The 27,013-nt window shown below is 41.5% G+C and overlaps 7 protein-coding genes across 7 annotated transcripts; all 7 read left to right on the top strand.

Annotated features, from left to right (window-relative positions):
* Positions 1-1,293: 1,293 nt before the first annotated feature.
* Positions 1,294-3,771, top strand: LOC310928818 (protocadherin gamma-A11-like; the record flags this gene model as incomplete). Its single annotated transcript, XM_083891469.1, has 1 exon — positions 1,294-3,771. The coding sequence occupies one exon, from the start codon at positions 1,294-1,296 to the stop codon at positions 3,769-3,771; it is 2,478 nt and encodes an 825-aa protein (XP_083747595.1).
* A 700-nt stretch (positions 3,772-4,471) lies between these two features.
* On the top strand, positions 4,472-6,907 carry LOC310928456 (protocadherin gamma-A10-like; the record flags this gene model as incomplete). Its single annotated transcript, XM_083891003.1, has 1 exon — positions 4,472-6,907. The coding sequence occupies one exon, from the start codon at positions 4,472-4,474 to the stop codon at positions 6,905-6,907; it is 2,436 nt and encodes an 811-aa protein (XP_083747129.1).
* An 863-nt stretch (positions 6,908-7,770) lies between these two features.
* On the top strand, positions 7,771-10,122 carry LOC310928469 (protocadherin gamma-A10-like; the record flags this gene model as incomplete). The annotated part of the gene is made up of 1 exon (XM_083891016.1): positions 7,771-10,122. The coding sequence occupies one exon, from the start codon at positions 7,771-7,773 to the stop codon at positions 10,120-10,122; it is 2,352 nt and encodes a 783-aa protein (XP_083747142.1).
* An 864-nt stretch (positions 10,123-10,986) lies between these two features.
* LOC310928817 (protocadherin gamma-A10-like) lies at positions 10,987-13,353 on the top strand (the record flags this gene model as incomplete). The annotated part of the gene is made up of 1 exon (XM_083891468.1): positions 10,987-13,353. The coding sequence occupies one exon, from the start codon at positions 10,987-10,989 to the stop codon at positions 13,351-13,353; it is 2,367 nt and encodes a 788-aa protein (XP_083747594.1).
* An 820-nt stretch (positions 13,354-14,173) lies between these two features.
* Positions 14,174-16,534, top strand: LOC310928468 (protocadherin gamma-A10-like; the record flags this gene model as incomplete). Its single annotated transcript, XM_083891015.1, has 1 exon — positions 14,174-16,534. One exon carries the CDS (start codon positions 14,174-14,176, stop codon positions 16,532-16,534), a length of 2,361 nt encoding a protein of 786 aa, XP_083747141.1.
* Positions 16,535-17,405: 871 nt separating this feature from the next.
* Positions 17,406-23,023, top strand: LOC310928816 (protocadherin gamma-A10-like; the record flags this gene model as incomplete). The annotated part of the gene is made up of 2 exons (XM_083891467.1): positions 17,406-19,707; positions 21,588-23,023. 2 exons carry the CDS (start codon positions 17,406-17,408, stop codon positions 23,021-23,023), a joined length of 3,738 nt encoding a protein of 1,245 aa, XP_083747593.1.
* Positions 23,024-23,843: 820 nt separating this feature from the next.
* Positions 23,844-26,195, top strand: LOC310928471 (protocadherin gamma-A10-like; the record flags this gene model as incomplete). The annotated part of the gene is made up of 1 exon (XM_083891019.1): positions 23,844-26,195. One exon carries the CDS (start codon positions 23,844-23,846, stop codon positions 26,193-26,195), a length of 2,352 nt encoding a protein of 783 aa, XP_083747145.1.
* Positions 26,196-27,013: the final 818 nt, after the last annotated feature.

The raw sequence follows: 27,013 nt of genomic DNA, 5'->3' as shown, positions 1-27,013 counted from the left end.
GTTAAGTGCTGCTGCTCTTCAGTCATTCCCTAAATAATGCAGATCTATGTGAATAATGGTTTGCTGTATGTGTGGTTTCATACTAGATGTGAATTCCACTGCTCAAATGTAGGTCAGTTAGATCCATCCATCTATCACAAAACAATGATATATTTATATGGTAAAAAAAAAAGAAAAGTCATTTAAGGTTACATATTATCTAAAGCTTTAACTAAGGGCAGTGACAAAGTGGAGCAATAGTCCACTGTGTTGTTTAAGTTAGTCACTGATGGTGGTGCTGTTGCTGATGGAGACTGCTTGTACAAGCCTTATGCAGACAAAATCACCTCCCGTTTTCGAAGCAAGTAGGTGATGGCTGTGTGTTTATGTCCAACAAGGCTCTAATATAGGTCGTTGACTTGTCAACTGTGGTGGCATTTAAAATTTCAGATATCAGAATAATGCCACTCTCCCGGCAAATGGCTTCCACTGCGTTGTTATAAACCTGACAACTCACCTGCTGTAGTTCCCTTCCTCCTTATCACGTCTCTAGTGGTTATTATCTCGGTGGAAATCTGCAGAGTCGCAGCTTGTATTGGTGGTCTGTCAGTGAAGCTCTGGCTCTGTCCATGGTGCTGAAGTTTGGCTTCGCACGGACACTGGTGTCTGCGGTCATTTGGTACCATTACGACTCATTTTTTACGATAGTAGAACAGAATTTTATGTTTATTTTCTTTGTTTTCTTAGTTTGTATTGTTTGTTTTGGGGACAAATTCACTGTTACACTTGACACACAACCTCCGCCCAACCTCCAATACATCCAATTGTAACTCATCAGACCACTACACTGTACAACTACCACGGTCAGTATTTGTCGTTCTTTTCCACGTTGTTTTTAAGTAAGTAAAGGCACACTGATCATTTTTGCAAACATGACTAACATAACGTTTCTGACTTAATTTAAATGTGCAACCAGAAAAACGTTATTCTGCGTCGTGATTGTTTTCCTTTCCTTTTTCCTCTACAATGAATATAATTCAAAACTGCAAACTCATGATGTTAAGCGAGTTACTTGTTTTATCCTCTAAGTGACGCTGTTGCCTGGTAAATCAATTTAGCCATGCATAGTGCGGCTGCCTTTTCCCCTCCCATGCCACTGCCTTTTGCATGGGCAGATTATTTGTGTTTCATAAGAACTGCGGCTCGCTGGATAATAGGTGGATTTTGACTTCTAATGCTGATCGAAAATAACCTCTAATATAGGCGTTTTCCTCTCTGGGTTCCAATCGCATTCACGTTGATTACCGTTTTCAGATGGCATTTACAGAACATATTGGAGACCGAGGAGTAAGATGGCGATTGCTTGGAATGTTCCGAGGTGCAGTATATATGTTTCTGTTGCCGTTATTTTTTCTCATTCAAACGGAGGCACAGATCCGGTACTCGATCCCGGAGGAGATGAAGAAAGGATCACTTATTGGCAATGTCGCACAAGACCTTGGTTTGGATTTAAAACGGCTTCGTTCTGGGCGAGCCCGTATCGTCACCGCAGAAAACGTCCATTACGCTGAGCTGAAGACAGACAAAGGGATTCTAGTCGTGAACGAGAGAATAGATCGAGAGCAGCTTTGTGGAGACGTGACACCGTGTAGTTTCAGCTTTGAACTGATTTTAGAAAATCCAATGGAATTGCACCGAATAACTGTCGAGGTTTTGGATATAAACGATCACGCTCCTGTCTTCCAAAATAAAGACAAACCTATCAGTTTGGAAATAAGTGAATCAGCTGTTGTCGGGGTCCAGTTTCCACTGCAGAGTGCGGAGGATCTTGATGTGGGACAGAACGCGTTGCAGAATTATGTTTTGTCGCCAAACGACAATTTTATTTTGAAGCAACATGCAAATCCAGACGGAAGTAAATATGTTGAAATGGTGCTTCAGAAGCCTTTAGACAGAGAACACCGTCCCCATTTGTCTTTGAAATTAATAGCAGTGGACGGAGGAACACCACAGAGATCTGGTACAATTAATATAGATGTTACTGTGTTAGATGTCAATGACAATGTTCCAGTTTTTAATCAGTCAGTGTATAAAGCGTCTGTGATGGAAAGCACACTCAAAGGCACCCATATATTAACCGTAAATGCCACAGATGCTGACAGTGGTTCAAATGGAGTTGTCTTTTACAGTTTGTCTCGGATGAAAGGAAGTCGAGCAGATATTTTCAATATTGATGAACGCACTGGTACAATTTATGTGTCTGGTGAAATAGATTACGAAAAAGACAGAAAATACGAGGTAAGGGTCGAGGCAAAAGATCAGGGTGGTTTGACTGGGACAAGTAAGGTTATATTTGATGTCATTGATGTGAATGACAACGCCCCAGTTATAAATATCATGTCGTTTTTGAGCCCGGTATCTGAGGATGCACCCCCTGGAACAACCGTTGCCATTTTGAATATTAAAGATGCGGACTCTGAGAAAAATGGGCAAATAAAATGTTCAATTGACGATAAACTCCCCTTTAAAATCGAGTCGTCTTTAACAAACTACTACAATTTAATCTCAGATCAACACTTTGATCGAGAATCCGTGTCAGAATATAACATAACAATAACAGCTACGGATTGTGGGTCCCCTCCTCTTTCTAGCTCAACAAAATTACATTTGAAAATATCTGATGTAAACGACAACGCACCCCTATTTGACAAAAACAGCTACTCCGCTTACATCGCAGAGAATAATTCTCCTGGAGCTTCGATATTTACTGTCTGTGCGAGAGACTCTGACTGGAATCAAAACGCGAGAATCTCGTATCTTCTTGAGGATAGCCAAGTTAGTGGAAGCCCAGTCTCTACTTACGTGTCCTTAAACTCTGAAACTGGAGTTCTTAGTGCGGTCCGTTCCTTCGATTATGAGCAAATGAAACGGATTGAGCTGGTGGTCAAAGCTCAGGATGGAGGTTCTCCTCCGCTCAGTACTAACGTGACTGTGAAAATACTGATCCAGGACCAGAACGACAACCCTCCTCAGGTTCTGTATCCAGTCCAGATTGGTGGCTCTGTGGTGGGTGAGATGGTGCCTCGTTCAGCAGATGTGGGCTATCTGGTCTCTAAAGTGGTGGCTGTTGATGTGGACTCTGGACAGAATGCCTGGCTCTCCTATAAACTCCAGAAAGCCACAGACAGGGCGCTGTTTGAAGTGGGCTTACAGAATGGAGAAATAAGAACTATCCGCCAAGTGACTGATAAAGATCCTGTGAACCAAAAACTGACTGTTATAGTGGAGGACAACGGACAGCCCTCTCGTTCAGCTACAGTCATTGTTAACGTGGCGGTGGCGGACAGCTTCTCTGAAGTGCTGTTGGAGTTCACTGACTTTAAACAGGACAAGGAGTACAATGACAACCTGACTTTTTACTTAGTGTTGGCTCTGGCTGTAGTTTCCTTCCTCTTCATCACGTGTTTAGTGGTTATTATCTCAGTGAAAATCTACAGATGGAGACAGTCTCGCGTCCTGTATCACTCCAATCTCCCTGTGATTCCATATTATCCACCACGTTACTCAGACACTTTGGGGGGAACAGGGACTCTCCAACACGTGTACAATTACGAGGTGTGCAGGACGACTGACTCCAGAAAGAGTGACTGTAAGTTCGGCAGAGCTGGTAGTCAGAACGTGCTGATAATGGACCCCAGTTCTACAGGGACGATGCAGCGGATACAGAGTGAAAAGAACATCCTGGATGAACCAGACTCTCCTCTAGAGGTTAGTTGCGTGATGTGCTCTTGACTCTTTTTCTTGATTTTGTTTGTATTTGACTTGTTTTTTGCAAATTGCTGCACGTTGTTGCCTCATTTTCAGCACCACGGACAGCGTTTTAGTTTGCATCGTGTGCTCAAATTGAGTTTTTTTTTGTTTTGTAGTTGCATTTAAACCTCCATTGTTCCTTGGTGTGGGATATGTATTTCTGTTGTTGATCTGATGTGACACCGAATATTTCTTCTGACAATATCAATGAAAAGCCTCGATTCTCAAATAATTTCTGTGGTATTGTGATATATGTTCCAGTCAATGCATTGCATGCATTTTTTCATTGGCAGTTATATTTTGGAAATAACTGCGTGCACATCAGATATAGGCCAATGTGTTCTATTTTATTTTATTACCTTCTTTAAACTCTCAAATTGAATACAGTACTGCACAGGTAGCGACTGTGTTACTGATTTTAAACAGTAAGGGACGCTGTTGGTCAATCCAACTCAATTTATATCATCGACTCAAAGTCCCCTCCCTTTCCCCTCTCGTTCATGTGAGAAGCAAAGACACAGTACATTATGTAGGCTGACATTAGAGGGGAATAGTCGTTCTAACCGACATCTATACAGTGAAGTCATCGGTACTTTTCTGTGGATATCTTGTTTTTCCACCATACATATCTCTTCTTGGATTGTTTCCACCATTCAGTGGATATTTCGTGTTTGCTTCAACAATGGAGTTTGGAATACGGCGCGTAAAATGGCGCTTTGGCTGCGGACATTTGCAGCTTCTGGTCCTCGTTTTTTATTTCAGTTGTATGGTCAGCGGACACATCCGATATTCAATCCCAGAGGAGATGAAGAAAGGCTCCCTCATCGGTAATGTTGCACAGGATCTTGGTTTGGATACGAAAAGGCTTCGTTCTGGTCGGGCCCGTATCATAACCGGAGAAAACATCCAGTACACCGAGCTGAAGACAGACAAAGGGATTTTAGTGGTGAATGAGAGAATAGACCGAGAGCAGCTTTGTGGAGACGTAACACCGTGTAGTTTCAGCTTTGAGGTGATTTTAGAAAACCCGATGGAGCTGCATCAAATTACAATTGAAGTAACAGACATTAATGATCATTCGCCAACGTTTAAAAGAAATAGCATCAGTTTTGAAATCAGTGAATCTGCAAATGTTGGTTCTCGGTTTTCACTGATAAGAGCAGAGGACCCAGATGTGGGTGTTAATGGACTGAGGGAATATTTTTTAACAGATAATGATAATTTCGTATTAAAACAAAGTTCTAATGATGATGGAAAGAAATACGCAGAGATGGTGCTTCAGAAACAATTAGACAGAGAGACAAATCCTCACCTGACACTGAAGCTCATAGCAGTAGATGGAGGAACTCCGCAGAGATCTGGCACAGTAAATATAGCTGTTACTGTTCTAGATATCAATGATAATGCACCTGTATTTAATCAGTCGGTTTACAAAACTACTGTCATGGAAAATTCACCTAAAGGTACGTACGTGATAACTGTTAATGCTACTGACGCTGATTTTGGGGCAAATAGTCTAATAACGTATCATTTTTCAGACCTAGGGAGTGGTTTTGATAATGTGTTTGCAATAGATGAAAAAACTGGAGTAATTTCACTGACGGATTTGATTGATTATGAAAAAGACAATAAATACGAATTGAGAGTCGATGCAAAAGATCACGGAGGTTTGACCGATGCGAGTAAAGTGATAATAGAAGTAAGTGATGTGAATGACAACGCCCCAACTATAAGTGTCATGTCATTCACTAGTCCTGTGTCAGAGGATTCTCCTCCTGGTACAACTATTGGCATCATAAACGTAAAAGATCTAGATTCAGGTGATAATGGACAAGTTACTTGTAGAATAGAACAAAACGCACCTTTTAAGATCAAATCTAATGTAAGAAATTACTACACGTTAGTAACAGACACTGTATTAGATCGTGAAAGTGTCTCAGACTATAACATCACTGTTGTTGCAACAGATGCAGGAATTCCACCTCTGTCAACAAAAAGAACCTTTCATTTAAAGGTCTCTGATGTGAACGATAATGTTCCTGTGTTTTCACAAAGTGTTTACAATGCGTTTATTGCAGAGAATAATTCTCCAGGCGTTTCTGTTCTAAAGCTCGAGGCTAAAGATCCTGATGAAAACCAAAACGCTCGCATTTCTTATATTCTGGAGGATGGTAATATCGGTGGTTCTCTAGTTTCTAATTACGTTTCTTTAAATGCAGAAAATGGAGTGATACATGCAGTGCGCTCGTTTGATTATGAGCAAATGAAAGAACTGAACTTTGTCGTCAAAGCTCAGGATGGAGGTTCTCCTCCACTCAGTAGTAACGTGTCTGTGAAACTACTGATCCAGGACCAGAACGACAACCCCCCTCAGGTTCTGTACCCAATCCAGACTGGTGGCTCTGTGGTGGGTGAGATGGTGCCTCGTTCAGCAGATGTGGGCTATCTGGTCTCTAAAGTGGTGGCTGTTGATGTGGACTCTGGACAGAATGCCTGGCTCTTCTATAAACTCCAGAAAGCCACAGACAGGGCGCTGTTTGAAGTGGGCTTACAGAATGGAGAAATAAGAACTATCCGCCAAGTGACTGATAAAGATCCTGTGAACCAAAAACTGACTGTTATAGTGGAGGACAACGGACAGCCCTCTCGTTCAGCTACAGTCATTGTTAACGTGGCGGTGGCGGACAGCTTCTCTGAAGTGCTGTCAGAGTTCACTGACTTTAAACAGGACAAGGAGTACAATGACAACCTGACTTTTTACTTAGTGTTGGCTCTGGCTGTAGTTTCCTTCCTCTTCATCACGTGTTTAGTGGTTATTATCTCAGTGAAAATCTACAGATGGAGACAGTCTCGTGTCCTGTATCACTCCAATCTCCCTGTGATTCCATATTATCCACCACGTTACTCAGACACTTTGGGGGGAACAGGGACTCTCCAACACGTGTACAATTACGAGGTGTGCAGGACAACTGACTCCAGAAAGAGTGACTGTAAGTTCGGCAGAGCTGGTAGTCAGAACGTGCTGATAATGGACCCCAGTTCTACAGGGACGATGCAGCGGATACAGAGTGAAAAGAACATCCTGGATGAGCCAGAATCTCCTCTAGAGGTTAGTTAAGTGATGTGCTCTCAACTTTTTATCTTCATTTTATTTTGATTTGACTGTTTTTTTTGCAAATTGCTGCACGTCTTGGCCACCCGATCAGCACCACGGACAGCGGTTTAGCTTTCATCCCCTGCTTAGATTTGTGTTTTTTTGTTTTGTAGTTACATTTAAACCTCCATTGTTCTTTTTTGTGGTATATGTACTCGTGTTTTTGATCTAATGTGACACCGAATATTTTTTTCTGACAACAACCATGAAAAGGCTCGATTCTCAAATCATTACTATCCAATTGTTTGCGTCAGCCTTTTTTGAACCATGATAGTATTGTTGTGGTCTTGTAAAATATATGTTCCAGTCAATGCATTGCATATATCTTTTAATTGTCAGTTCTGTATATTTTGGAAATAACTGCGTGCACAGCAGAGATGGGCCGAAATAATGTGTTGTATTTTATTTTATTACCTTCTTTGAACTCTCAAATTGAATACTGTACTCCACAAGTAACAACTGTGTTACTGATTTTAGACAGTAAGGGACGCTGTTGGTCAATGCAACTCAATTTATATCATCGACTCAAAGTCACCTCCCTTTCCCCTCTCGTTCATGTGAGAAGCAAAGACACAGTACATTATGTAGGCTGACATTGGAGGGGAATAGTCGTTCTAACCGACATCAATACAGTGAAGTCATCGGTACTTTTCTGTGGAAATCTTGTTTTTCCACAATTTTTATGTTTGCTTGGATTACCGATTATACCATTCGGTTCATATTTCTTGTTTTTTTCTTCTTCAATGGAGTTTGGAATACGGTGCGTAAAATGGCGCTTTGCTTGCGGACATTTGCAGCTTCTAGTCCTCGTTATTTATTTCAGTTGTATGGTCAGCGGACACATCCGATATTCAATCCCAGAGGAGATGAAGAAAGGCTCCCTCATCGGTAATGTTGCACAGGATCTTGGTTTGGATACGAAAAGGCTTCGTTCTGGTCGGGCCCGTATCATAACCGGAGAAAACATCCAGTACACCGAGCTGAAGACAGACAAAGGGATTTTAGTGGTGAATGAGAGAATAGACCGAGAGCAGCTTTGTGGAGACGTAACACCGTGTAGTTTCAGCTTTGAGGTGATTTTAGAAAACCCGATGGAGCTGCATCAAATTACAATTGAAGTAACAGACATTAATGATCATTCGCCCACATTTGACAGCGATAGCATCAATTTTGAAATCAGCGAATCTGCAAATGTTGGCTCTCGTTTTCCACTTGCAGCAGCACAGGACCCAGATGTAGGTGTTAATGGACTCGGCGAATACTTTTTAACCGATAATGATCATTTCGTTTTAAAACAAAGTTCTCATGCTGATGGAAAGAAATACGCAGCGATGGTGCTTCAGAAACAATTAGACAGAGAGACAAATCCTCACCTGACGCTAAAGCTCATAGCAGTAGATGGAGGAACTCCACAGAGATCTGGCACAGTAAATATAGATGTTAATGTTCTTGATATAAATGATAATGCACCTGTATTTAATCAGTCTGTTTACAAAGCTACTGTCATGGAAAATTCACCCAAAGGTACGTACGTTACAACTGTTAATGCTACTGACGCAGATTTTGGCTCAAACAGTCTAATAACATATCATTTCTCCGATTCCAGGAGTGGCCTGGGTAATTTGTTTGCAATAGATGAAACAACTGGAGTAATTTCAGTCACGGATTTGATTGATTATGAAAAAGACAAAAAGTACGAATTCAGGATAGATGCAAAAGATCATGGGGGTTTAACAGATGAGGGTAAAGTGATAATAGAAGTAAGTGATGTGAATGACAACGCCCCGACTATAAGTGTCATGTCATTCACTAGTCCTGTGTCAGAGGATTCTCCTCCTGGTACAACTATTGGCATCATAAATGTAAAAGATCTCGATTCAGATGTTAACGGACAAGTAACATGTAGAATAGAAGGAAACGCACCTTTTAAGATCAAATCTAATGTAAGAAATTACTACACATTAGTAACAGACACTGTATTAGATCGTGAAAGTGTCTCAGACTATAACATCACTGTTGTTGCGACAGATGCAGGAATTCCACCTCTGTCAACAAAAAGAACCTTTTATTTAAAGGTCTCTGATGTGAACGATAATGCTCCTGTGTTTTCACAAAGTGTTTACAATGCGTTTATTGCAGAGAATAATTCTCCTGGTGTTTCTGTTCTGAAGCTCGTGGCTAAAGATCCTGATGAAAACCAAAACGCTCGCATTTCTTATATTCTGGAGGATGGTAATATCGGTGGTTCTCTAGTTTCTAATTATGTTTCTGTGAATGCAGAAAATGGAGTGATACATGCAGTGCGCTCTTTTGACTATGAGCAAATTAAAGAGCTGGTTTTCATCGTCAAAGCTCAGGATGGAGGTTCTCCTCCACTCAGTAGTAATGTGACTGTGAAAATACTGATCCAGGACCAGAACGACAACCCCCCTCAGGTTCTGTACCCAATCCAGACTGGTGGCTCTGTGGTGGGTGAGATGGTGCCTCGTTCAGCAGATGTGGGCTATCTGGTCTCTAAAGTGGTGGCTGTTGATGTGGACTCTGGACAGAATGCCTGGCTCTCCTATAAACTCCAGAAAGCCACAGACAGGGCGCTGTTTGAAGTGGGCTTACAGAATGGAGAAATAAGAACTATCCGCCAAGTGACTGATAAAGATCCTGTGAACCAAAAACTGACTGTTATAGTGGAGGACAACGGACAGCCCTCTCGTTCAGCTACAGTCATTGTTAACGTGGCGGTGGCGGACAGCTTCTCTGAAGTGCTGTCAGAGTTCACTGACTTTAAACAGGACAATGAGTACAATGACAACCTGACTTTTTACTTAGTGTTGGCTCTGGCTGTAGTTTCCTTCCTCTTCATCACGTGTTTAGTGGTTATTATCTCAGTGAAAATCTACAGATGGAGACAGTCTCGCGTCCTGTATCACTCCAATCTCCCCGTGATTCCATATTATCCACCACGTTACTCAGACACTTTGGGAGGGACAGGGACTCTCCAACACGTGTACAATTACGAGGTGTGCAGGACGACTGACTCCAGAAAGAGTGACTGTAAGTTCGGCAGAGCTGGTAGTCAGAACGTGCTGATAATGGACCCCAGTTCTACAGGGACGATGCAGCGGATACAGAGTGAAAAGAACATCCTTGATGAGCCAGAATCTCCTCTAGAGGTCAGTTAAGTGATGTGCTCTCGACTTTTTATCTTCATTTTATTTTGATTTGACTTGTTTTTTTTGCAAATTGCTACACGTTTTGGCCACACGATCAGCACCACGGACAGCGGTTTAGCTTTCATCCCTTGCTCAGATTTGTGTTTTTTTGTTTTGTAGTTACATTTAAACCTCCATTGTTCTTTTTTGTGGGATATGTACTTGTGTTTTTGATCTAATGTGACACCGAATATTTTTTTCTGACAATAACCATGAAACGGCTCGATTCTCAAATATTACTATCCAATTGTTTGCGTCAGCCTTTTTTTGAACCATGATAGTATTGTTGTGGTCTTGTAAAATCTATGTTCCAGTCAATGCATTGCATATATCTTTTAATTGTCAGTTCTGAATATTTTGGAAATGACTGCGTGCACAGCAGAGATAGGCCGAAATAATGTGTTGTATTTTATTTTATTACCTTCTTTGAACTCTCAAATTGAATACTGTACTCCACAAGTAACAACTGTGTTACTGATTTTAGACAGTAAGGGACGCTGTTGGTCAATGCAACACAATTTATATCATCGACTCAAAGTCCCCTCCCTTTCCCCTCTCGTTCATGTGAGAAGCAAATACACAGTACATTATGTAGGCTGACATTGGAGGGGAATAGTCGTTCCAACCGACATCAATACAGTGAAGTCATCGGTACTTTTCTGTGGAAATCTTGTTATTCCACAATTTTTATGTTTGCTTGGATTACCGATTATACCATTCGGTTCATATTTCTTGTTTTTCTCTTCTTCAATGGAGTTTGGAATACGGTGCGTAAAATGGCGCTTTGGCTGCGGACATTTGCAGCTTCTAGTCCTCGTTATTTATTTCAGTTGTATGGTCAGCGGACACATCCGATATTCAATCCCAGAGGAGATGAAGAAAGGCTCCCTCATCGGTAATGTTGCACAGGATCTTGGTTTGGATACGAAAAGGCTTCGTTCTGGTCGGGCCCGTATCATAACCGGAGACAACATCCAGTACACCGAGCTGAAGACAGACAAAGGGATTTTAGTGGTGAACGAGAGAATAGACCGAGAGCAGCTTTGTGGAGACGTGACACCGTGTAGTTTCAGCTTTGAGGTGATTTTAGAAAACCCGATGGAGCTGCATCAGATTACAATTGAAGTAACAGACATTAATGATCATTCGCCCACGTTTAAAAGAAATAGCATCAGTTTTGAAATCAGTGAAATTGCTAATGTTGGCTCTCGTTTTTCACTGACGAGTGCAGATGACCCAGATGTAGGCATTAATGGACTGAGGGAATATTTTTTATCTGATAATGATCATTTTGTTTTAAAACAAAGTTCTCATGCAGATGGAAAGAAATACGCGGCGATGGTGCTTCAGAAACAATTAGACAGAGAGACAAATCCTCACCTGACTCTAAAGCTCATAGCAGTAGATGGAGGAACTCCACAGAGATCTGGCACAGTAAATATAGATGTAACTGTTCTAGATATCAATGATAATGCACCTGTATTTAATCAGTCTGTTTACAAAGCTACAGTCATGGAGAATTCACCTAAAGGTACGTACGTGACAACTGTTAATGCAACTGACGCTGATTTTGGCTCAAACTGTCTAATAACATATCATATCTCCGATCTCGGTAATGATTTTGGTAATTTGTTTGCAATAGATGAGACAACTGGAGTAATTTCACTGACAGATTTGATTGATTATGAAAAAGAAAAAAAGTACGAATTGAGAATCGATGCAAAAGATCACGGAGGTTTAAGAGATGAGGGTAAAGTGATAATAGAAGTAAGTGATGTGAATGACAACGCCCCGACTATAAGTGTCATGTCATTCACTAGTCCTGTGTCAGAGGATTCTCCTCCTGGTACAACTATTGGCATCATAAATGTAAAAGATCTCGATTCAGATGATAACGGACAAGTAACGTGTAGAATAGAAGGAAACGCACATTTTAAGATCAAATCTAATGTAAGAAATTACTACACGTTAGTAACAGACACTGTATTAGATCGTGAAAGTGTCTCAGACTATAACATCACTGTTGTTGCGACAGATGCAGGAATTCCTCCTCTATCAACAAAAAGAACCTTTCATTTAAAGGTCTCTGATGTGAACGATAATGCTCCTGTGTTTTCACAAAGTGTTTACAATGCGTTTATTGCAGAGAATAATTCTCCTGGTGTTTCTGTTCTGAAGCTCGTGGCTAAAGATCCTGATGAAAACCAAAACGCTCGCATTTCTTATATTCTGGAGGATGGTAATATCGGTGGTTCTCTAGTTTCTAATTATGTTTCTGTGAATGCAGAAAATGGAGTAATACATGCAGTGCGTTCGTTTGATTATGAGCAGATCAAAGATTTCCACTTCCGCGTCAAAGCTCAGGATGGAGGTTCTCTTCCACTCAGTAGTAATGTGACTGTGAAAATACTGATCCAGGACCAGAACGACAACCCCCCTCAGGTTCTGTACCCAGTCCAGACTGGTGGCTCTGTGGTGGGTGAGATGGTGCCTCGTTCAGCAGATGTGGGCTATCTGGTCTCTAAAGTGGTGGCTGTTGATGTGGACTCTGGACAGAATGCCTGGCTCTCCTACAAACTCCAGAAAGCCACAGACAGGGCGCTGTTTGAAGTGGGCTTACAGAATGGAGAAATAAGAACTATCCGCCAAGTGACTGATAAAGATCCTGTCAATCAGAAACTGACTGTTATAGTGGAGGACAACGGACAGCCCTCTCGTTCAGCTACAGTCATTGTTAACGTGGCGGTGGCGGACAGCTTCTCCGAAGTGCTTTCGGAGTTCACTGACTTTAAACAGGACAAGGAGTACAATGACAACCTGACTTTTTACTTAGTGTTGGCTCTGGCTGTAGTTTCCTTCCTCTTCATCACGTGTTTAGTGGTTATAATCTCAGTGAAAATCTACAGATGGAGACAGTCTCGCGTCCTGTATCACTCCAATCTCCCCGTGATTCCATATTATCCACCACGTTACTCTGACACTTTGGGGGGAACAGGGACTCTCCAACACGTGTACAATTACGAGGTGTGCAGGACGACTGACTCCAGAAAGAGTGACTGTAAGTTCGGCAGAGCTGGTAGTCAGAACGTGCTGATAGTGGACCCCAGTTCTACAGGGACGATGCAGCGGATACAGGGTGAAAAGAACATCCTGGATGAACCAGACTCTCCTCTGGAGGTTAGTTGCGTGATGTGCTCTTGACTCTTTTTCTTGATTTTGTTTGTATTTGACTTGTTTTTTTGCAAATTGCTGGACGTTGTTGCCTCATTTTCAGCACCACGGACAGCGTTTTAGTTTGCATCGTTTGCTCAGATTGTTTTTCTTTTTTTTTCCTGAAGTAACGTTTAAAGTTTATTGTTACTTGATGTGGGATTTGTACTCGTGTTTGTGATCTGATGTGACCCCGAATATTTTTTCTGACAATCACAATGAAACCCCTCAATTCTCAAATCCCAAATTTCCGAGTGTACCTATTGCAGTCTTTACCGAACGATGATACCATTGCTATGGTTTTATGTTATATACATTTATATTACAGTCAATGTGCTGCAGTAACTGCGTGCACAGCAGAGATGGGCCGTGTGAAATTTGTTCTTTTTTTCATTTGATTATTTTATTACTTCTGTTTGCTATCATTTTGAATACAGCTCTCCAAAAGTAACCACTGTTACTTATTTTAGACAGTAAGGGACGCTGTTGGTCAACACAATCCAATGTTACATCGTCCTCATAGAGTCCCCTCCCTTTTTCTTCTGCCATATGAGAGAAGCGAGGACACAGTACATTATGTAGGCTGGCATTCGAGGCGAATTCTCGCTCTCATCGACATCTATACAGGGAAGTCACTGCTTTTCTGTGGATATCTTGTTTTCACATAATTTGCATCTTTGCTTGGATTATTTCGGCCATTCGGTTCATATTTCGTGTTTTTTCTACAATGGAGTTTGGAATACGGTGCGTAAAATGGCGCTTTGGCTGCGGACATTTGCAGCTACTGGTCCTCGTTATTTATTTCAGTTGTATGGTCAGCGGACACATCCGATATTCAATCCCAGAGGAGATGAAGAAAGGCTCCCTCATCGGTAATGTTGCACAGGATCTTGGTTTGGATACGAAAAGGCTTCAATCTGGTCGGGCCCGTATCATAACCGGAGAAAACATCCAGTACACCGAGCTGAAGACAGACAAAGGGATTTTAGTGGTGAATGAGAGAATAGACCGAGAGCAGCTTTGTGGAGACGTAACACCGTGTAGTTTCAGCTTTGAGGTGATTTTAGAAAACCCGATGGAGCTGCATCAGATTACAATCGAAGTAACTGACATTAATGATCATTCGCCCACGTTTGAACGGAATAGCATCACTTTTGAAATCAGTGAATCCGCAAATATTGGGTCTCGTTTTTCACTGGCGAGTGCAGATGACCCAGATGTAGGCGTTAATGGACTCGGCGAATATTTTTTAACCGATAATGATAATTTCGTATTAAAACAAAGTTCTAATGCAGATGGAAAGAAATACGCAGCGATGGTGCTTCAGAAACAATTAGACAGAGAGACAAACCCTCATCTGACTCTAAAGCTCATAGCAGTAGATGGAGGAACTCCGCAGAGATCTGGCACAGTAAATATAGACGTTACTGTTCTCGATGCCAATGATAATGCACCTGTATTTAATCAGTCTGTTTACAAAGCTACTGTCATGGAAAATTCACCTAAAGGTACGTACGTGATAACTGTTAATGCTACTGACGCTGACTTTGGGTCATACAGTCTAATAACATATCATTTTTCAGATTCAAGGAGTGGTTTTGGTAATTTGTTTGCAATAGATGAAAAAACTGGAGTAATATCATTGACGGATTTAATTGATTATGAAAAAGACAAAAAGTACGAATTGAGAATAGATGCAAAAGATTTCGGGGGTTTAAGCGATGAGAGTAAATTGATAATTGAAGTAAGTGATGTGAATGACAACGCCCCGACTATAAGTGTCATGTCATTCACTAGTCCTGTGTCAGAGGATTCTCCTCCTGGTACAACTATTGGCATCATAAACGTAAAAGACCTCGATTCAGGTGATAACGGACAAGTAACATGTAGAATAGAAGGAAACGCACCTTTTAAGATCAAATCTAATGTAAGAAATTACTACACGTTAGTAACAGACACTGTATTAGATCGTGAAAGTGTCTCAGACTATAACATCACTGTTGTTGCGACAGATGCAGGAATTCCACCTCTGTCAACAAAAAGAACCTTTCATTTAAAGGTCTCTGATGTGAACGATAATGCTCCTGTGTTTTCACAAAGTGTTTACAATGCGTTTATTGCAGAGAATAATTCTCCTGGTGTTTCTGTTCTGAAGCTCGTGGCTAAAGATCCTGATGAAAACCAAAACGCTCGCATTTCTTATATTCTGGAGGATGGTAATATCGGTGGTTCTCTAGTTTCTAATTATGTTTCTGTGAATGCAGAAAATGGAGTGATACATGCAGTGCGTTCGTTTGATTATGAGCAAATGAAAGAACTAAACTTTATCGTCAAAGCTCAGGATGGAGCATCTCCTCCACTCAATAGTAATGTGACTGTGAAAATACTGATCCAGGACCAGAACGACAACCCCCCTCAGGTTCTGTACCCAGTCCAGACTGGTGGCTCTGTGGTGGGTGAGATGGTGCCTCGTTCAGCAGATGTGGGCTATCTGGTCTCTAAAGTGGTGGCTGTTGATGTGGACTCTGGACAGAATGCCTGGCTCTCCTATAAACTCCAGAAAGCCACAGACAGGGCGCTGTTTGAAGTGGGCTTACAGAATGGAGAAATAAGAACTATCCGCCAAGTGACTGATAAAGATCCTGTGAATCAGAAACTGACTGTTATAGTGGAGGACAACGGACAGCCCTCTCGTTCAGCTACAGTCATTGTTAACGTGGCGGTGGCGGACAGCTTCTCTGAAGTGCTGTCGGAGTTCACTGACTTTAAACAGGACAAGGAGTACAATGACAACCTGACTTTTTACTTAGTGTTGGCTCTGGCTGTAGTTTCCTTCCTCTTCATCACGTGTTTAGTGGTTATTATCTCAGTGAAAATCTACAGATGGAGACAGTCTCGCGTCCTGTATCACTCCAATCTCCCTGTGATTCCATATTATCCACCACGTTACTCGGACACTTTGGGGGGAACAGGGACTCTCCAACACGTGTACAATTACGAGGTGTGCAGGACGACTGACTCCAGAAAGAGTGACTGTAAGTTCGGCAGAGCTGGTAGTCAGAACGTGCTGATAATGGACCCCAGTTCTACAGGGACGATGCAGCGGATACAGAGTGAAAAGAACATCCTTGATGAACCTGACTCTCCTCTGGAGGTTAGTTATTTGATGTGATCTGTACCGTGATTTTGTTTTCATTTTTTACCTGTTTTTTTGGCAATAGCTGCACTCCAAAGCCTCATTTTCAGCACCACGGACAGCGTTTTACTTTGCATTGCTAGAGAAGATTGTCTTTAATGTAGGTAAATTTAAACCTTCATTCTTGCTTAATGTGGGATTTGTAATTGTGTTTTTGACTTGATTTTGCACAGAAGAACATTTTTTTAAGAGAGTCAAAATGAAACCCTTCAATTTTCCAATCACTACTATCCTATTGTACTTGTTTCAGCTTTTCCGATCCATTATATTCTTGTTGTGGTTTTGATATATATATATGCATCTCTCCCAGTCAATGTACTGCATTTAACTGTTTTATGGCAGTGCAGTATATTTTGGAAATAACTCCCTGCACTGCAGAGATAGGCCGTGTGAAATAATGTGTTTCATTGTATTTTATTACTTAAAAAAAAAACACAAAACAAAAAAAACCTCTCAAATTGAATACAATTCTCCACAAGTAAAGACTGTGTTACTGATTTTAGACAGTAAGGGACGCTGTTGGTCAATCCAACACAATATAAATCATCGACTCAAAGTCCCCTCCCTTTACCTTGTCGTTCATGAGAGAAGCGGAGACACAGTACATTATGTCGGCTGACATTGGATCGGAGTAGTCGCTCTAACCGCCATCTATACAGTGAAGTCACTGCTACTTTTCTGTGGATATCTTGTTTTTCCACAGTTCGTATCTTTGCTTGGATAACTCTGACCACTCCAGGAATATTTAGTGTTTGCTTCTACAATGGAGTTTGGAAGACGCTGCGTAAAATGGCGCTTTGGCTGCGGACATTTGCAGCTTCTGTTCGTCGTTATTTATTTCAGTTGTATGGTCAGCGGACACATCCGATATTCAATCCCAGAGGAGATGAAGAAAGGCTCCCTCATCGGTAATGTGGCACAGGATCTTGGTTTGGATACGAAAAGGCTTCGTTCTGGTCGGGCCCGTATCATAACCGGAGAAAACATCCAGTACACCGAGCTGAAGACAGACAAAGGGATTTTAGTGGTGAATGAGAGAATAGACCGAGAGCAGCTTTGTGGAGACGTAACACCGTGTAGTTTCAGCTTTGAGGTGATTTTAGAAAACCCGATGGAGCTGCATCAAATTACTATTGAAGTAACAGACATTAATGATCATTCGCCCACGTTTGAACGGAATAGCATCACTTTTGAAATCAGTGAATCCGCAAATATTGGGTCTCGTTTTTCACTGGCGAGTGCAGATGACCCAGATGTAGGCGTTAATGGACTCGGCGAATATTTTTTAACCGATAATGATAATTTCGTATTAAAACAAAGTTCTAATGCAGATGGAAAGAAATACGCAGAGATAGTGCTTCAGAAACAATTAGACAGAGAGACAAATCCTCATCTGACGCTAAAGCTCATAGCAGTAGATGGAGGAACTCCGCAGAGATCTGGCACAGTAAATATAGACGTTACTGTTCTCGATGCCAATGATAATGCACCTGTATTTAATCAGTCTGTTTACAAAACTACTGTCATGGAAAATTCACCTAAAGGTACGTACGTGATAACTGTTAATGCTACTGACGCTGACTTTGGGTCATACAGTCTAATAACGTATCATTTTTCAGATTCAAGGAGTGGTTTTGGTAATTTGTTTGCAATAGATGAAAAAACTGGAGTAATATCACTGACGGATTTGATTGATTATGAAAAAGACAAAAAGTACGAATTGAGAATCGATGCAAAAGATTTCGGGGGTTTAAGCGATGCGAGTAAAGTGATAATTGAAGTAAGTGATGTGAATGACAACGCCCCGACTATAAGTGTCATGTCATTCACTAGTCCTGTGTCAGAGGATTCTCCTCCTGGTACAACTATTGGCATCATAAATGTAAAAGACATAGATTCAGGTGATAATGGACAAGTAACATGTAGAATAGAAGGAAACGCACCTTTTAAGATCAAGTCTAATGTTAGAAATTACTACACGTTAGTAACAGACACTGTATTAGATCGTGAAAGTGTCTCAGACTATAACATCACTGTTGTTGCAACAGATGCAGGAATTCCACCTCTGTCGACAAAAAGAACCTTTCATTTAAAGGTCTCTGATGTGAACGATAATGATCCTGTGTTTTCACAAAGTGTTTACAATGCGTTTATTGCCGAGAATAATTCTCCTGGTGTTTCTGTTCTGAAGCTCGTGGCTAAAGATCCTGATGAAAACCAAAACGCTCGCATTTCTTATATTCTGGAGGATGGTAATATCGGTGGTTCTCTAGTTTCTAATTATGTTTCTGTGAATGCAGAAAATGGAGTCATACATGCAGTGCGTTCGTTTGATTATGAGCAAATGAAAGAACTAAACTTTATCGTCAAAGCTCAGGATGGAGGTTCTCCTCCACTCAATAGTAATGTGACTGTGAAAATACTGATCCAGGACCAGAACGACAACCCCCCTCAGGTTCTGTACCCAGTCCAGACTGGTGGCTCTGTAGTGGGTGAGATGGTGCCTCGTTCAGCAGATGTGGGCTATCTGGTCTCTAAAGTGGTGGCTGTTGATGTGGACTCTGGACAGAATGCCTGGCTCTCCTATAAACTCCAGAAAGCCACAGACAGGGCGCTGTTTGAAGTGGGCTTACAGAATGGAGAAATAAGAACTATCCGCCAAGTGACTGATAAAGATCCAGTGAACCAAAAACTGACTGTTATAGTGGAGGACAACGGACAGCCCTCTCGTTCAGCTACAGTCATTGTTAACGTGGCGGTGGCGGACAGCTTCTCTGAAGTTCTGTCGGAGTTCACTGACTTTAAACAGGACAAGGAGTACAATGACAACCTGACTTTTTACTTAGTGTTGGCTCTGGCTGTAGTTTCCTTCCTCTTCATCACGTGTTTAGTGGTTATTATCTCAGTGAAAATCTACAGATGGAGACAGTCTCGCGTCCTGTATCACTCCAATCTCCCTGTGATTCCATATTATCCACCACGTTACTCAGACACTTTGGGGGGAACAGGGACTCTCCAACACGTGTACAATTACGAGGTGTGCAGGACGACTGACTCCAGAAAGAGTGACTGTAAGTTCGGCAGAGCTGGTAGTCAGAACGTGCTGATAATGGACCCCAGTTCTACAGGGACGATGCAGCGGATACAGAGTGAAAAGAACATCCTGGATGAACCAGACTCTCCTCTAGAGGTTAGTTGAGTGGTGTGATCTGTACCGTCATTTTGTTTTTATTTTTGCTTTTTTTGATTGTAAATTGCTTCGCGGCTTGGTCTCATTTTCAGCACCAAGGACAGCGTTTTAGTTTGCATCGCTTGCTGAGATTCATGTATGTTGGTTTTTCTATCGTTATATTTCAATATCCATTGCTACTTGATGTTGGATTTGTATTTCTGTTTTTGATTTGATGTGACGCATAATAATATTTCTGAGAATCCCAATGAAACCCCTCGTTTGTCAAATCACCACTTTCCTAGTTTATGTCAGCCTTTCTCGAACCATCATAGTATTGCTTTGGTTTTGTGATATATGTTCGAGTCAATGTACTGCAATTATCTTATTATTGGCACGTCAGTGTACTTTTGAAATAACTGCATCCACAACAGAGATAGGCCGTGTGAAATAATGTGTGATATTTTGTTTCATTTTATTATTATTTTAACTTAAAAAACAAAAAATACAACCAAAAAAATAACTCTCAAATTGCCTGCAGCTCTCTCCAAGTAACCACTGTGTTACTGCTTTTAGACAGTAAGGGACGCTGTTGGTCAATCCAACACAATTCATATCATCGATTCAAAGTCCCCTCCCTTTACGCTGTCGTGCATGAGAGAAGCGGAGACGGTTCATTATGTAGACTGACATTGGAGGGGAATAGTTGCTCTAACCGACACCTACACAGTGAAGTCACTGCTACCTGTCTGTGGATATAGTTTAATACTTCTTTTTCCCCATCATATGTATCCTTTCTTCGATTATTCCGACCATTCAGTGGATATTTCGTGGTTGCTTCTACAATGGAGTTTGGAATACGGCGCGTAAAATGGCGCTTTGGCTGCGGACATTTGCAGCTTCTGGTCCTCGTTTTTTATTTCAGTTGTATGGTCAGCGGACACATCCGATATTCAATCCCAGAGGAGATGAAGAAAGGCTCCCTCATCGGTAATGTGGCACAGGATCTTGGTTTGGATACGAAAAGGCTTCGTTCTGGTCGGGCCCGTATCATAACCGGAGAAAACATCCAGTACACCGAGCTGAAGACAGACAAAGGGATTTTAGTGGTGAACGAGAGAATAGACCGAGAGCAGCTTTGTGGAGAGGTAACACCGTGTAGTTTCAGCTTTGAGGTGATTTTAGAAAACCCGATGGAGCTGCATCAGATTACAATTGAAGTAACAGACATTAATGATCATTCGCCCACATTTAAAAGAAATAGCATCAGTTTTGAAATCAGTGAAATTGCTAATGTTGGCTCTCGTTTTTCACTGACGAGTGCAGATGACCCAGATGTAGGTGTTAATGGACTGAGGGAATATTTTTTATCTGATAATGATCATTTTGTTTTAAAACAAAGTTCTAATGCAGATGGAAAGAAATACGCAGCGATGGTGCTTCAGAAACAACTAGACAGAGAGACAAATCCTCATCTGACTCTAAAGCTCATAGCAGTAGATGGAGGAACTCCACAGAGATCTGGTACAGTAAATATAGATGTTACTGTTCTTGATGCCAATGATAATGCACCTGTTTTTAATCAGTCTGTTTACAAAGCTACTGTCATGGAAAATTCACCTAAAGGTACGTACGTGACAACTGTTAATGCAACTGACGCTGATTTAGGCTCAAACAGTCTAATAACATATCATTTCTCCGATCTCGGTAATGATTTTGGTAATTTGTTTGCAATAGATGAGACAACTGGAGTAATTTCACTGACAGATTTGATTGATTATGAAAAAGAAAAAAAGTACGAATTGAGAATCGATGCAAAAGATCACGGAGGTTTAAGAGATGAGGGTAAAGTGATAATAGAAGTAAGTGATGTGAATGACAACGCCCCGACTATAAGTGTCATGTCATTCACGAGTCCTGTGTCAGAGGATTCTCCTCCTGGTACAACTATTGGCATCATAAATGTGAAAGATCTCGATTCAGGTGATAATGGAGAAGTAACGTGTAGAATCGAAGGAAACGCACCTTTTAAGATCAAGTCTAATGTAAGAAATTACTACACGTTAGTAACAGACACTGTATTAGATCGTGAAAGTGTCTCAGACTATAACATCACTGTTGTTGCGACAGATGCAGGAATTCCTCCTCTGTCAACAAAAAGAACCTTTAATTTAAAGGTCTCTGATGTGAACGATAATGCTCCTGTGTTTTCACAAAGTGTTTACAATGCGTTTATTGCAGAGAATAATTCTCCTGGTGTTTCTGTTCTGAAGCTCGTGGCTAAAGATCCTGATGAAAACCAAAACGCTCGCATTTCTTATATTCTGGAGGATGGTAATATCGGTGGTTCTCTAGTTTCTAATTATGTTTCTGTGAATGCAGAAAATGGAGTCATACATGCAGTGCGCTCTTTTGACTACGAGCAGATCAAAGATTTCCACTTCCGCGTCAAAGCTCAGGATGGAGGTTCTCCTCCACTCAGTAGTAATGTGACTGTGAAAATATTGATCCAGGACCAGAACGACAACCCCCCTCAGGTTCTGTACCCAGTCCAGACTGGTGGCTCTGTGGTGGGTGAGATGGTGCCTCGTTCAGCAGATGTGGGCTATCTGGTCTCTAAAGTGGTGGCTGTTGATGTGGACTCTGGACAGAATGCCTGGCTCTCCTATAAACTCCAGAAAGCCACAGACAGGGCGCTGTTTGAAGTGGGCTTACAGAATGGAGAAATAAGAACTATCCGCCAAGTGACTGATAAAGATCCTGTCAATCAGAAACTGACTGTTATAGTGGAGGACAACGGACAGCCCTCTCGTTCAGCTACAGTCATTGTTAACGTGGCGGTGGCGGACAGCTTCTCTGAAGTGCTGTCGGAGTTCACTGACTTTAAACAGGACAAGGAGTACAATGACAACCTGACTTTTTACTTAGTGTTGGCTCTGGCTGTAGTTTCCTTCCTCTTCATCACGTGTTTAGTGGTTATTATCTCAGTGAAAATCTACAGATGGAGACAGTCTCGCGTCCTGTATCACTCCAATCTCCCTGTGATTCCATATTATCCACCACGTTACTCAGACACTTTGGGGGGAACAGGGACTCTCCAACACGTGTACAATTACGAGGTGTGCAGGACGACTGACTCCAGAAAGAGTGACTGTAAGTTCGGCAGAGCTGGTAGTCAGAACGTGCTGATAATGGACCCCAGTTCTACAGGGACGATGCAGCGGATACAGAGTGAAAAGAGCATCCTGGATGAACCAGATTCTCCTCTAGAGGTTAGTTGCGTGATGTGCTCTTGACTCTTTTTCTTGATTTTGTTTGTATTTGACTTGTTTTTTGCAAATTGCTGCACGTTGTTGCCTCATTTTCAGCACCACGGACAGCGTTTTAGTTTGCATCGTTTGCTCAGATTGTTTGTCTTTTTTTCCTGAAGTTACATTTAAACCTTTATTGTTACTGGATGTGGGATTTGTACTCGTGTTTGTGATCTGATGTGACACCGAATATTTTTTCTGACAATCACCATGAAACCCCTCAATTCTCAAATCACAAATATCCGAGTATACCTATTGCAGTATTTACCGAACGATGATACCATTGCTATGGTTTTATGTTATATACATTTATATTACAGTCAATGTGCTGCATTAACTGCGTGCAAAGCAGAGATGGGCCGTGTGAAATTTGTTCTATTTTTTTCATTTGATTATTTTATTACTTCTTTTTGCTTTCAAATTGAATACAGCTCTCCAAAAGTAACCACTGTGTTACTTATTTTAGACAGTAAGGGACGCTGTTGGTCAACACAATCCAATGTTACATCGTCCTCATAGAGTCCCCTCCCTTTTTCTTCTGCCATATGAGAGAAGCGAGGACACAGTACATTATAGGCTGACATTCGAGGCGAATTCTCTGTCTCATCGACATCTATACAGTGAAGTCCCTGCTTTTCTGTGGATATCTTGTTTTTCCACAACTTGCTTCTCTGCTTGGATTATTTCGACCATTCGGTTCATATTTCGTGTTTTTTCTACAATGGAGTTTGGAATACGGTGCGTAAAATGGCGCTTTAGCTGCGGACATTTTCAGCTTCTGGTCCTCGTTTTTTATTTCAGTTGTATGGTCAGCGGACACATCCGATATTCAATCCCAGAGGAGATGAAGAAAGGCTCCCTCATCGGTAATGTTGCACAGGATCTTGGTTTGGATACGAAAAGGCTTCGTTCTGGTCGGGCCCGTATCATAACAGGAGAAAACATCCAGTACACCGAGCTGAAGACAGACAAAGGGATTTTAGTGGTGAATGAGAGAATAGACCGAGAGCAGCTTTGTGGAGACGTAACACCGTGTAGTTTCAGCTTTGAGGTGATTTTAGAAAACCCGATGGAGCTGCATCAGATTACAATTGAAGTAACTGACATTAATGATCATTCGCCCACGTTTAAAAGAAATAGAATCAGTTTTGAAATCAGTGAATCTGCAAATGTTGGCTCTCGTTTTCCACTTGCGAGTGCAGATGACCCAGATGTAGGTGTTAATGGACTCGGCGAATATTTTTTAACCGATAATGATAATTTCGTTTTAAAACAAAGTTCTCATGCTGATGGAAAGAAATACGCAGCGATGGTGCTTCAGAAACAATTAGACAGAGAGACAAATCCTCACCTGACGCTACAGCTCATAGCCATAGATGGAGGAACTCCGCAGAGATCTGGCACAGTAAATATAGATGTTACTGTTCTTGATGCCAATGATAATGCACCTGTTTTTAATCAGTCTGTTTACAAAGCCACTGTCATGGAAAACTCACCCAAAGGTACGCACGTGACAACTGTTAATGCTACTGACGCTGATTTTGGCTCAAACAGCCTAATAACATATCACTTTTCAGACCTCGGTAGTGTTTTTGGCAATTTGTTTGCAATAAATGAAACAACTGGAGTGATTTCAGTGACGGATTTGATTGATTATGAAAAAGACAAAAAATACGAATTTAGAATCGATGCAAAAGATCACGGGGGTTTGACAGATGAGGGTAAAGTGATAATAGAAGTAGTTGATGTGAATGACAACGCCCCGACTATAAGTGTCATGTCATTCACTAGTCCTGTGTCAGAGGATTCTCCTCCTGGTACAACTATTGGCATCATAAATGTAAAAGATCTCGATTCAGGTGATAATGGACAAGTAACATGTAGAATAGAAGGAAACGCACCTTTTAAGATCAAGTCTAATGTAAGAAATTACTACACGTTAGTAACAGACACTGTATTAGATCGTGAAAGTGTCTCAGACTATAACATCACTGTTGTTGCGACAGATGCAGGAATTCCTCCTCTGTCAACAAAAAGAACCTTTCATTTAAAGGTCTCTGATGTGAACGATAATGATCCTGTGTTTTCACAAGGTGTTTACAATGCGTTTATTGCAGAGAATAATTCTCCTGGTGTTTCTGTTCTGAAGCTCGTGGCTAAAGATCCTGATGAAAACCAAAACGCTCGCATTTCTTATATTCTGGAGGATGGTAATATCGGTGGTTCTCTAGTTTCTAATTATGTTTCTGTGAATGCAGAAAATGGAGTCATACATGCAGTGCGTTCGTTTGATTATGAGCAAATGAAAGATCTGGTTTTCGTCGTCAAAGCTCAGGATGGAGGTTCTCCTCCACTCAGTAGTAACGTGACTGTGAAAATACTGATCCAGGACCAGAACGACAACCCCCCTCAGGTTCTGTACCCAGTCCAGACTGGTGGCTCTGTGGTGGGTGAGATGGTGCCTCGTTCAGCAGATGTGGGCTATCTGGTCTCTAAAGTGGTGGCTGTTGATGTGGACTCTGGACAGAATGCCTGGCTCTCCTATAAACTCCAGAAAGCCACAGACAGGGCGCTGTTTGAAGTGGGCTTACAGAATGGAGAAATAAGAACTATCCGCCAAGTGACTGATAAAGATCCTGTGAACCAGAAACTGACTGTTATAGTGGAGGACAACGGACAGCCCTCTCGTTCAGCTACAGTCATTGTTAACGTGGCGGTGGCGGACAGCTTCTCTGAAGTGCTGTCGGAGTTCACTGACTTTAAACAGGACAAGGAGTACAATGACAACCTGACTTTTTACTTAGTGTTGGCTCTGGCTGTAGTTTCCTTCCTCTTCATCACGTGTTTAGTGGTTATTATCTCAGTGAAAATCTACAGATGGAGACAGTCTCGTGTCCTGTATCACTCCAATCTCCCTGTGATTCCATATTATCCACCACGTTACTCGGACACTTTGGGGGGAACAGGGACTCTCCAACACGTGTACAATTACGAGGTGTGCAGGACGACTGACTCCAGAAAGAGTGACTGTAGGTTCGGCAGAGCTGGTAGTCAGAACGTGCTGATAATGGACCCCAGTTCTACAGGGACGATGCAGCGGATACAGAGTGAAAAGAGCATCCTGGATGAACCAGACTCTCCTCTAGAGGTTAGTTGAGTGATGTGCTCTCGACTCGTTGTCTTGATTATCTTTTGATTTGACTTGTGTGTATTGCAAATTGCTGCACCCCATTGCATAATTTTCAGCACCACGGACAGCGTTTCAGTTTGCTTCGTTTGCTCAGATGTCTTTTTCTTTCTTTCCCATCTGAATTTACATGTAAATCTCCATTGTTGCTTGATGTGGGATTTGTACTTATGTTTGTGATTTGATGTGACACCAAATATTGTTTTCTGACAATCACAATGAAACCCCTCAATTCTCAAGTCACAAATATCTGAGTGTGTTTGTTTCAGTCTTTACCGAACGATGATATTGTTGCTGTGGTTTTGTGACATATACATTTATGTTACAGTCTGTTTGCTGCAGTTATCTTTCTACTGGCAGTTTTGCATATTTTGGAAATAATTGCGTGCACAGCACAGATTGGCCGTGTGACATTTGTTCTATTTTGTTTCATTTGATAATGTTATTACTTTTGTTTGCTTTCAAATTAAATACAGCTCTCCGAAAGTAACCACTGTGTTACTGAGTTTAGACAGTAAGGGACGCTGTTGGTCAACACAATCCAATTTTACGTCTTCAACATAGAGTCTCCTCCCTTTCTCTTTTGCCATATGAGAGAAGCGGGGACACAGTACATTATGTAGGCTGACTTTAGAGGCGAAGTATCGCTCTCATCGACATCTATAGAGTGAAGTCACTGCTTTTCTGTGGATACGTTGTTTTTCCACAATTTGCTTCTCTGCTTGGATTATTTCGACCATTCGGTTCATATTTCGTTTTTTTTCTACAATGGAGTTTGGAATACGGTG

This window comes from Microchirus variegatus, assembly GCF_963457635.1.
Source record: "Microchirus variegatus genome assembly, chromosome: 6".
NCBI classification, from domain to species: domain Eukaryota; kingdom Metazoa; phylum Chordata; class Actinopteri; order Pleuronectiformes; family Soleidae; genus Microchirus; species Microchirus variegatus.
The sequence above is the reverse complement of the archived record's forward strand: the minus strand, read 5'-3'. Positions and strand labels throughout refer to the sequence as shown.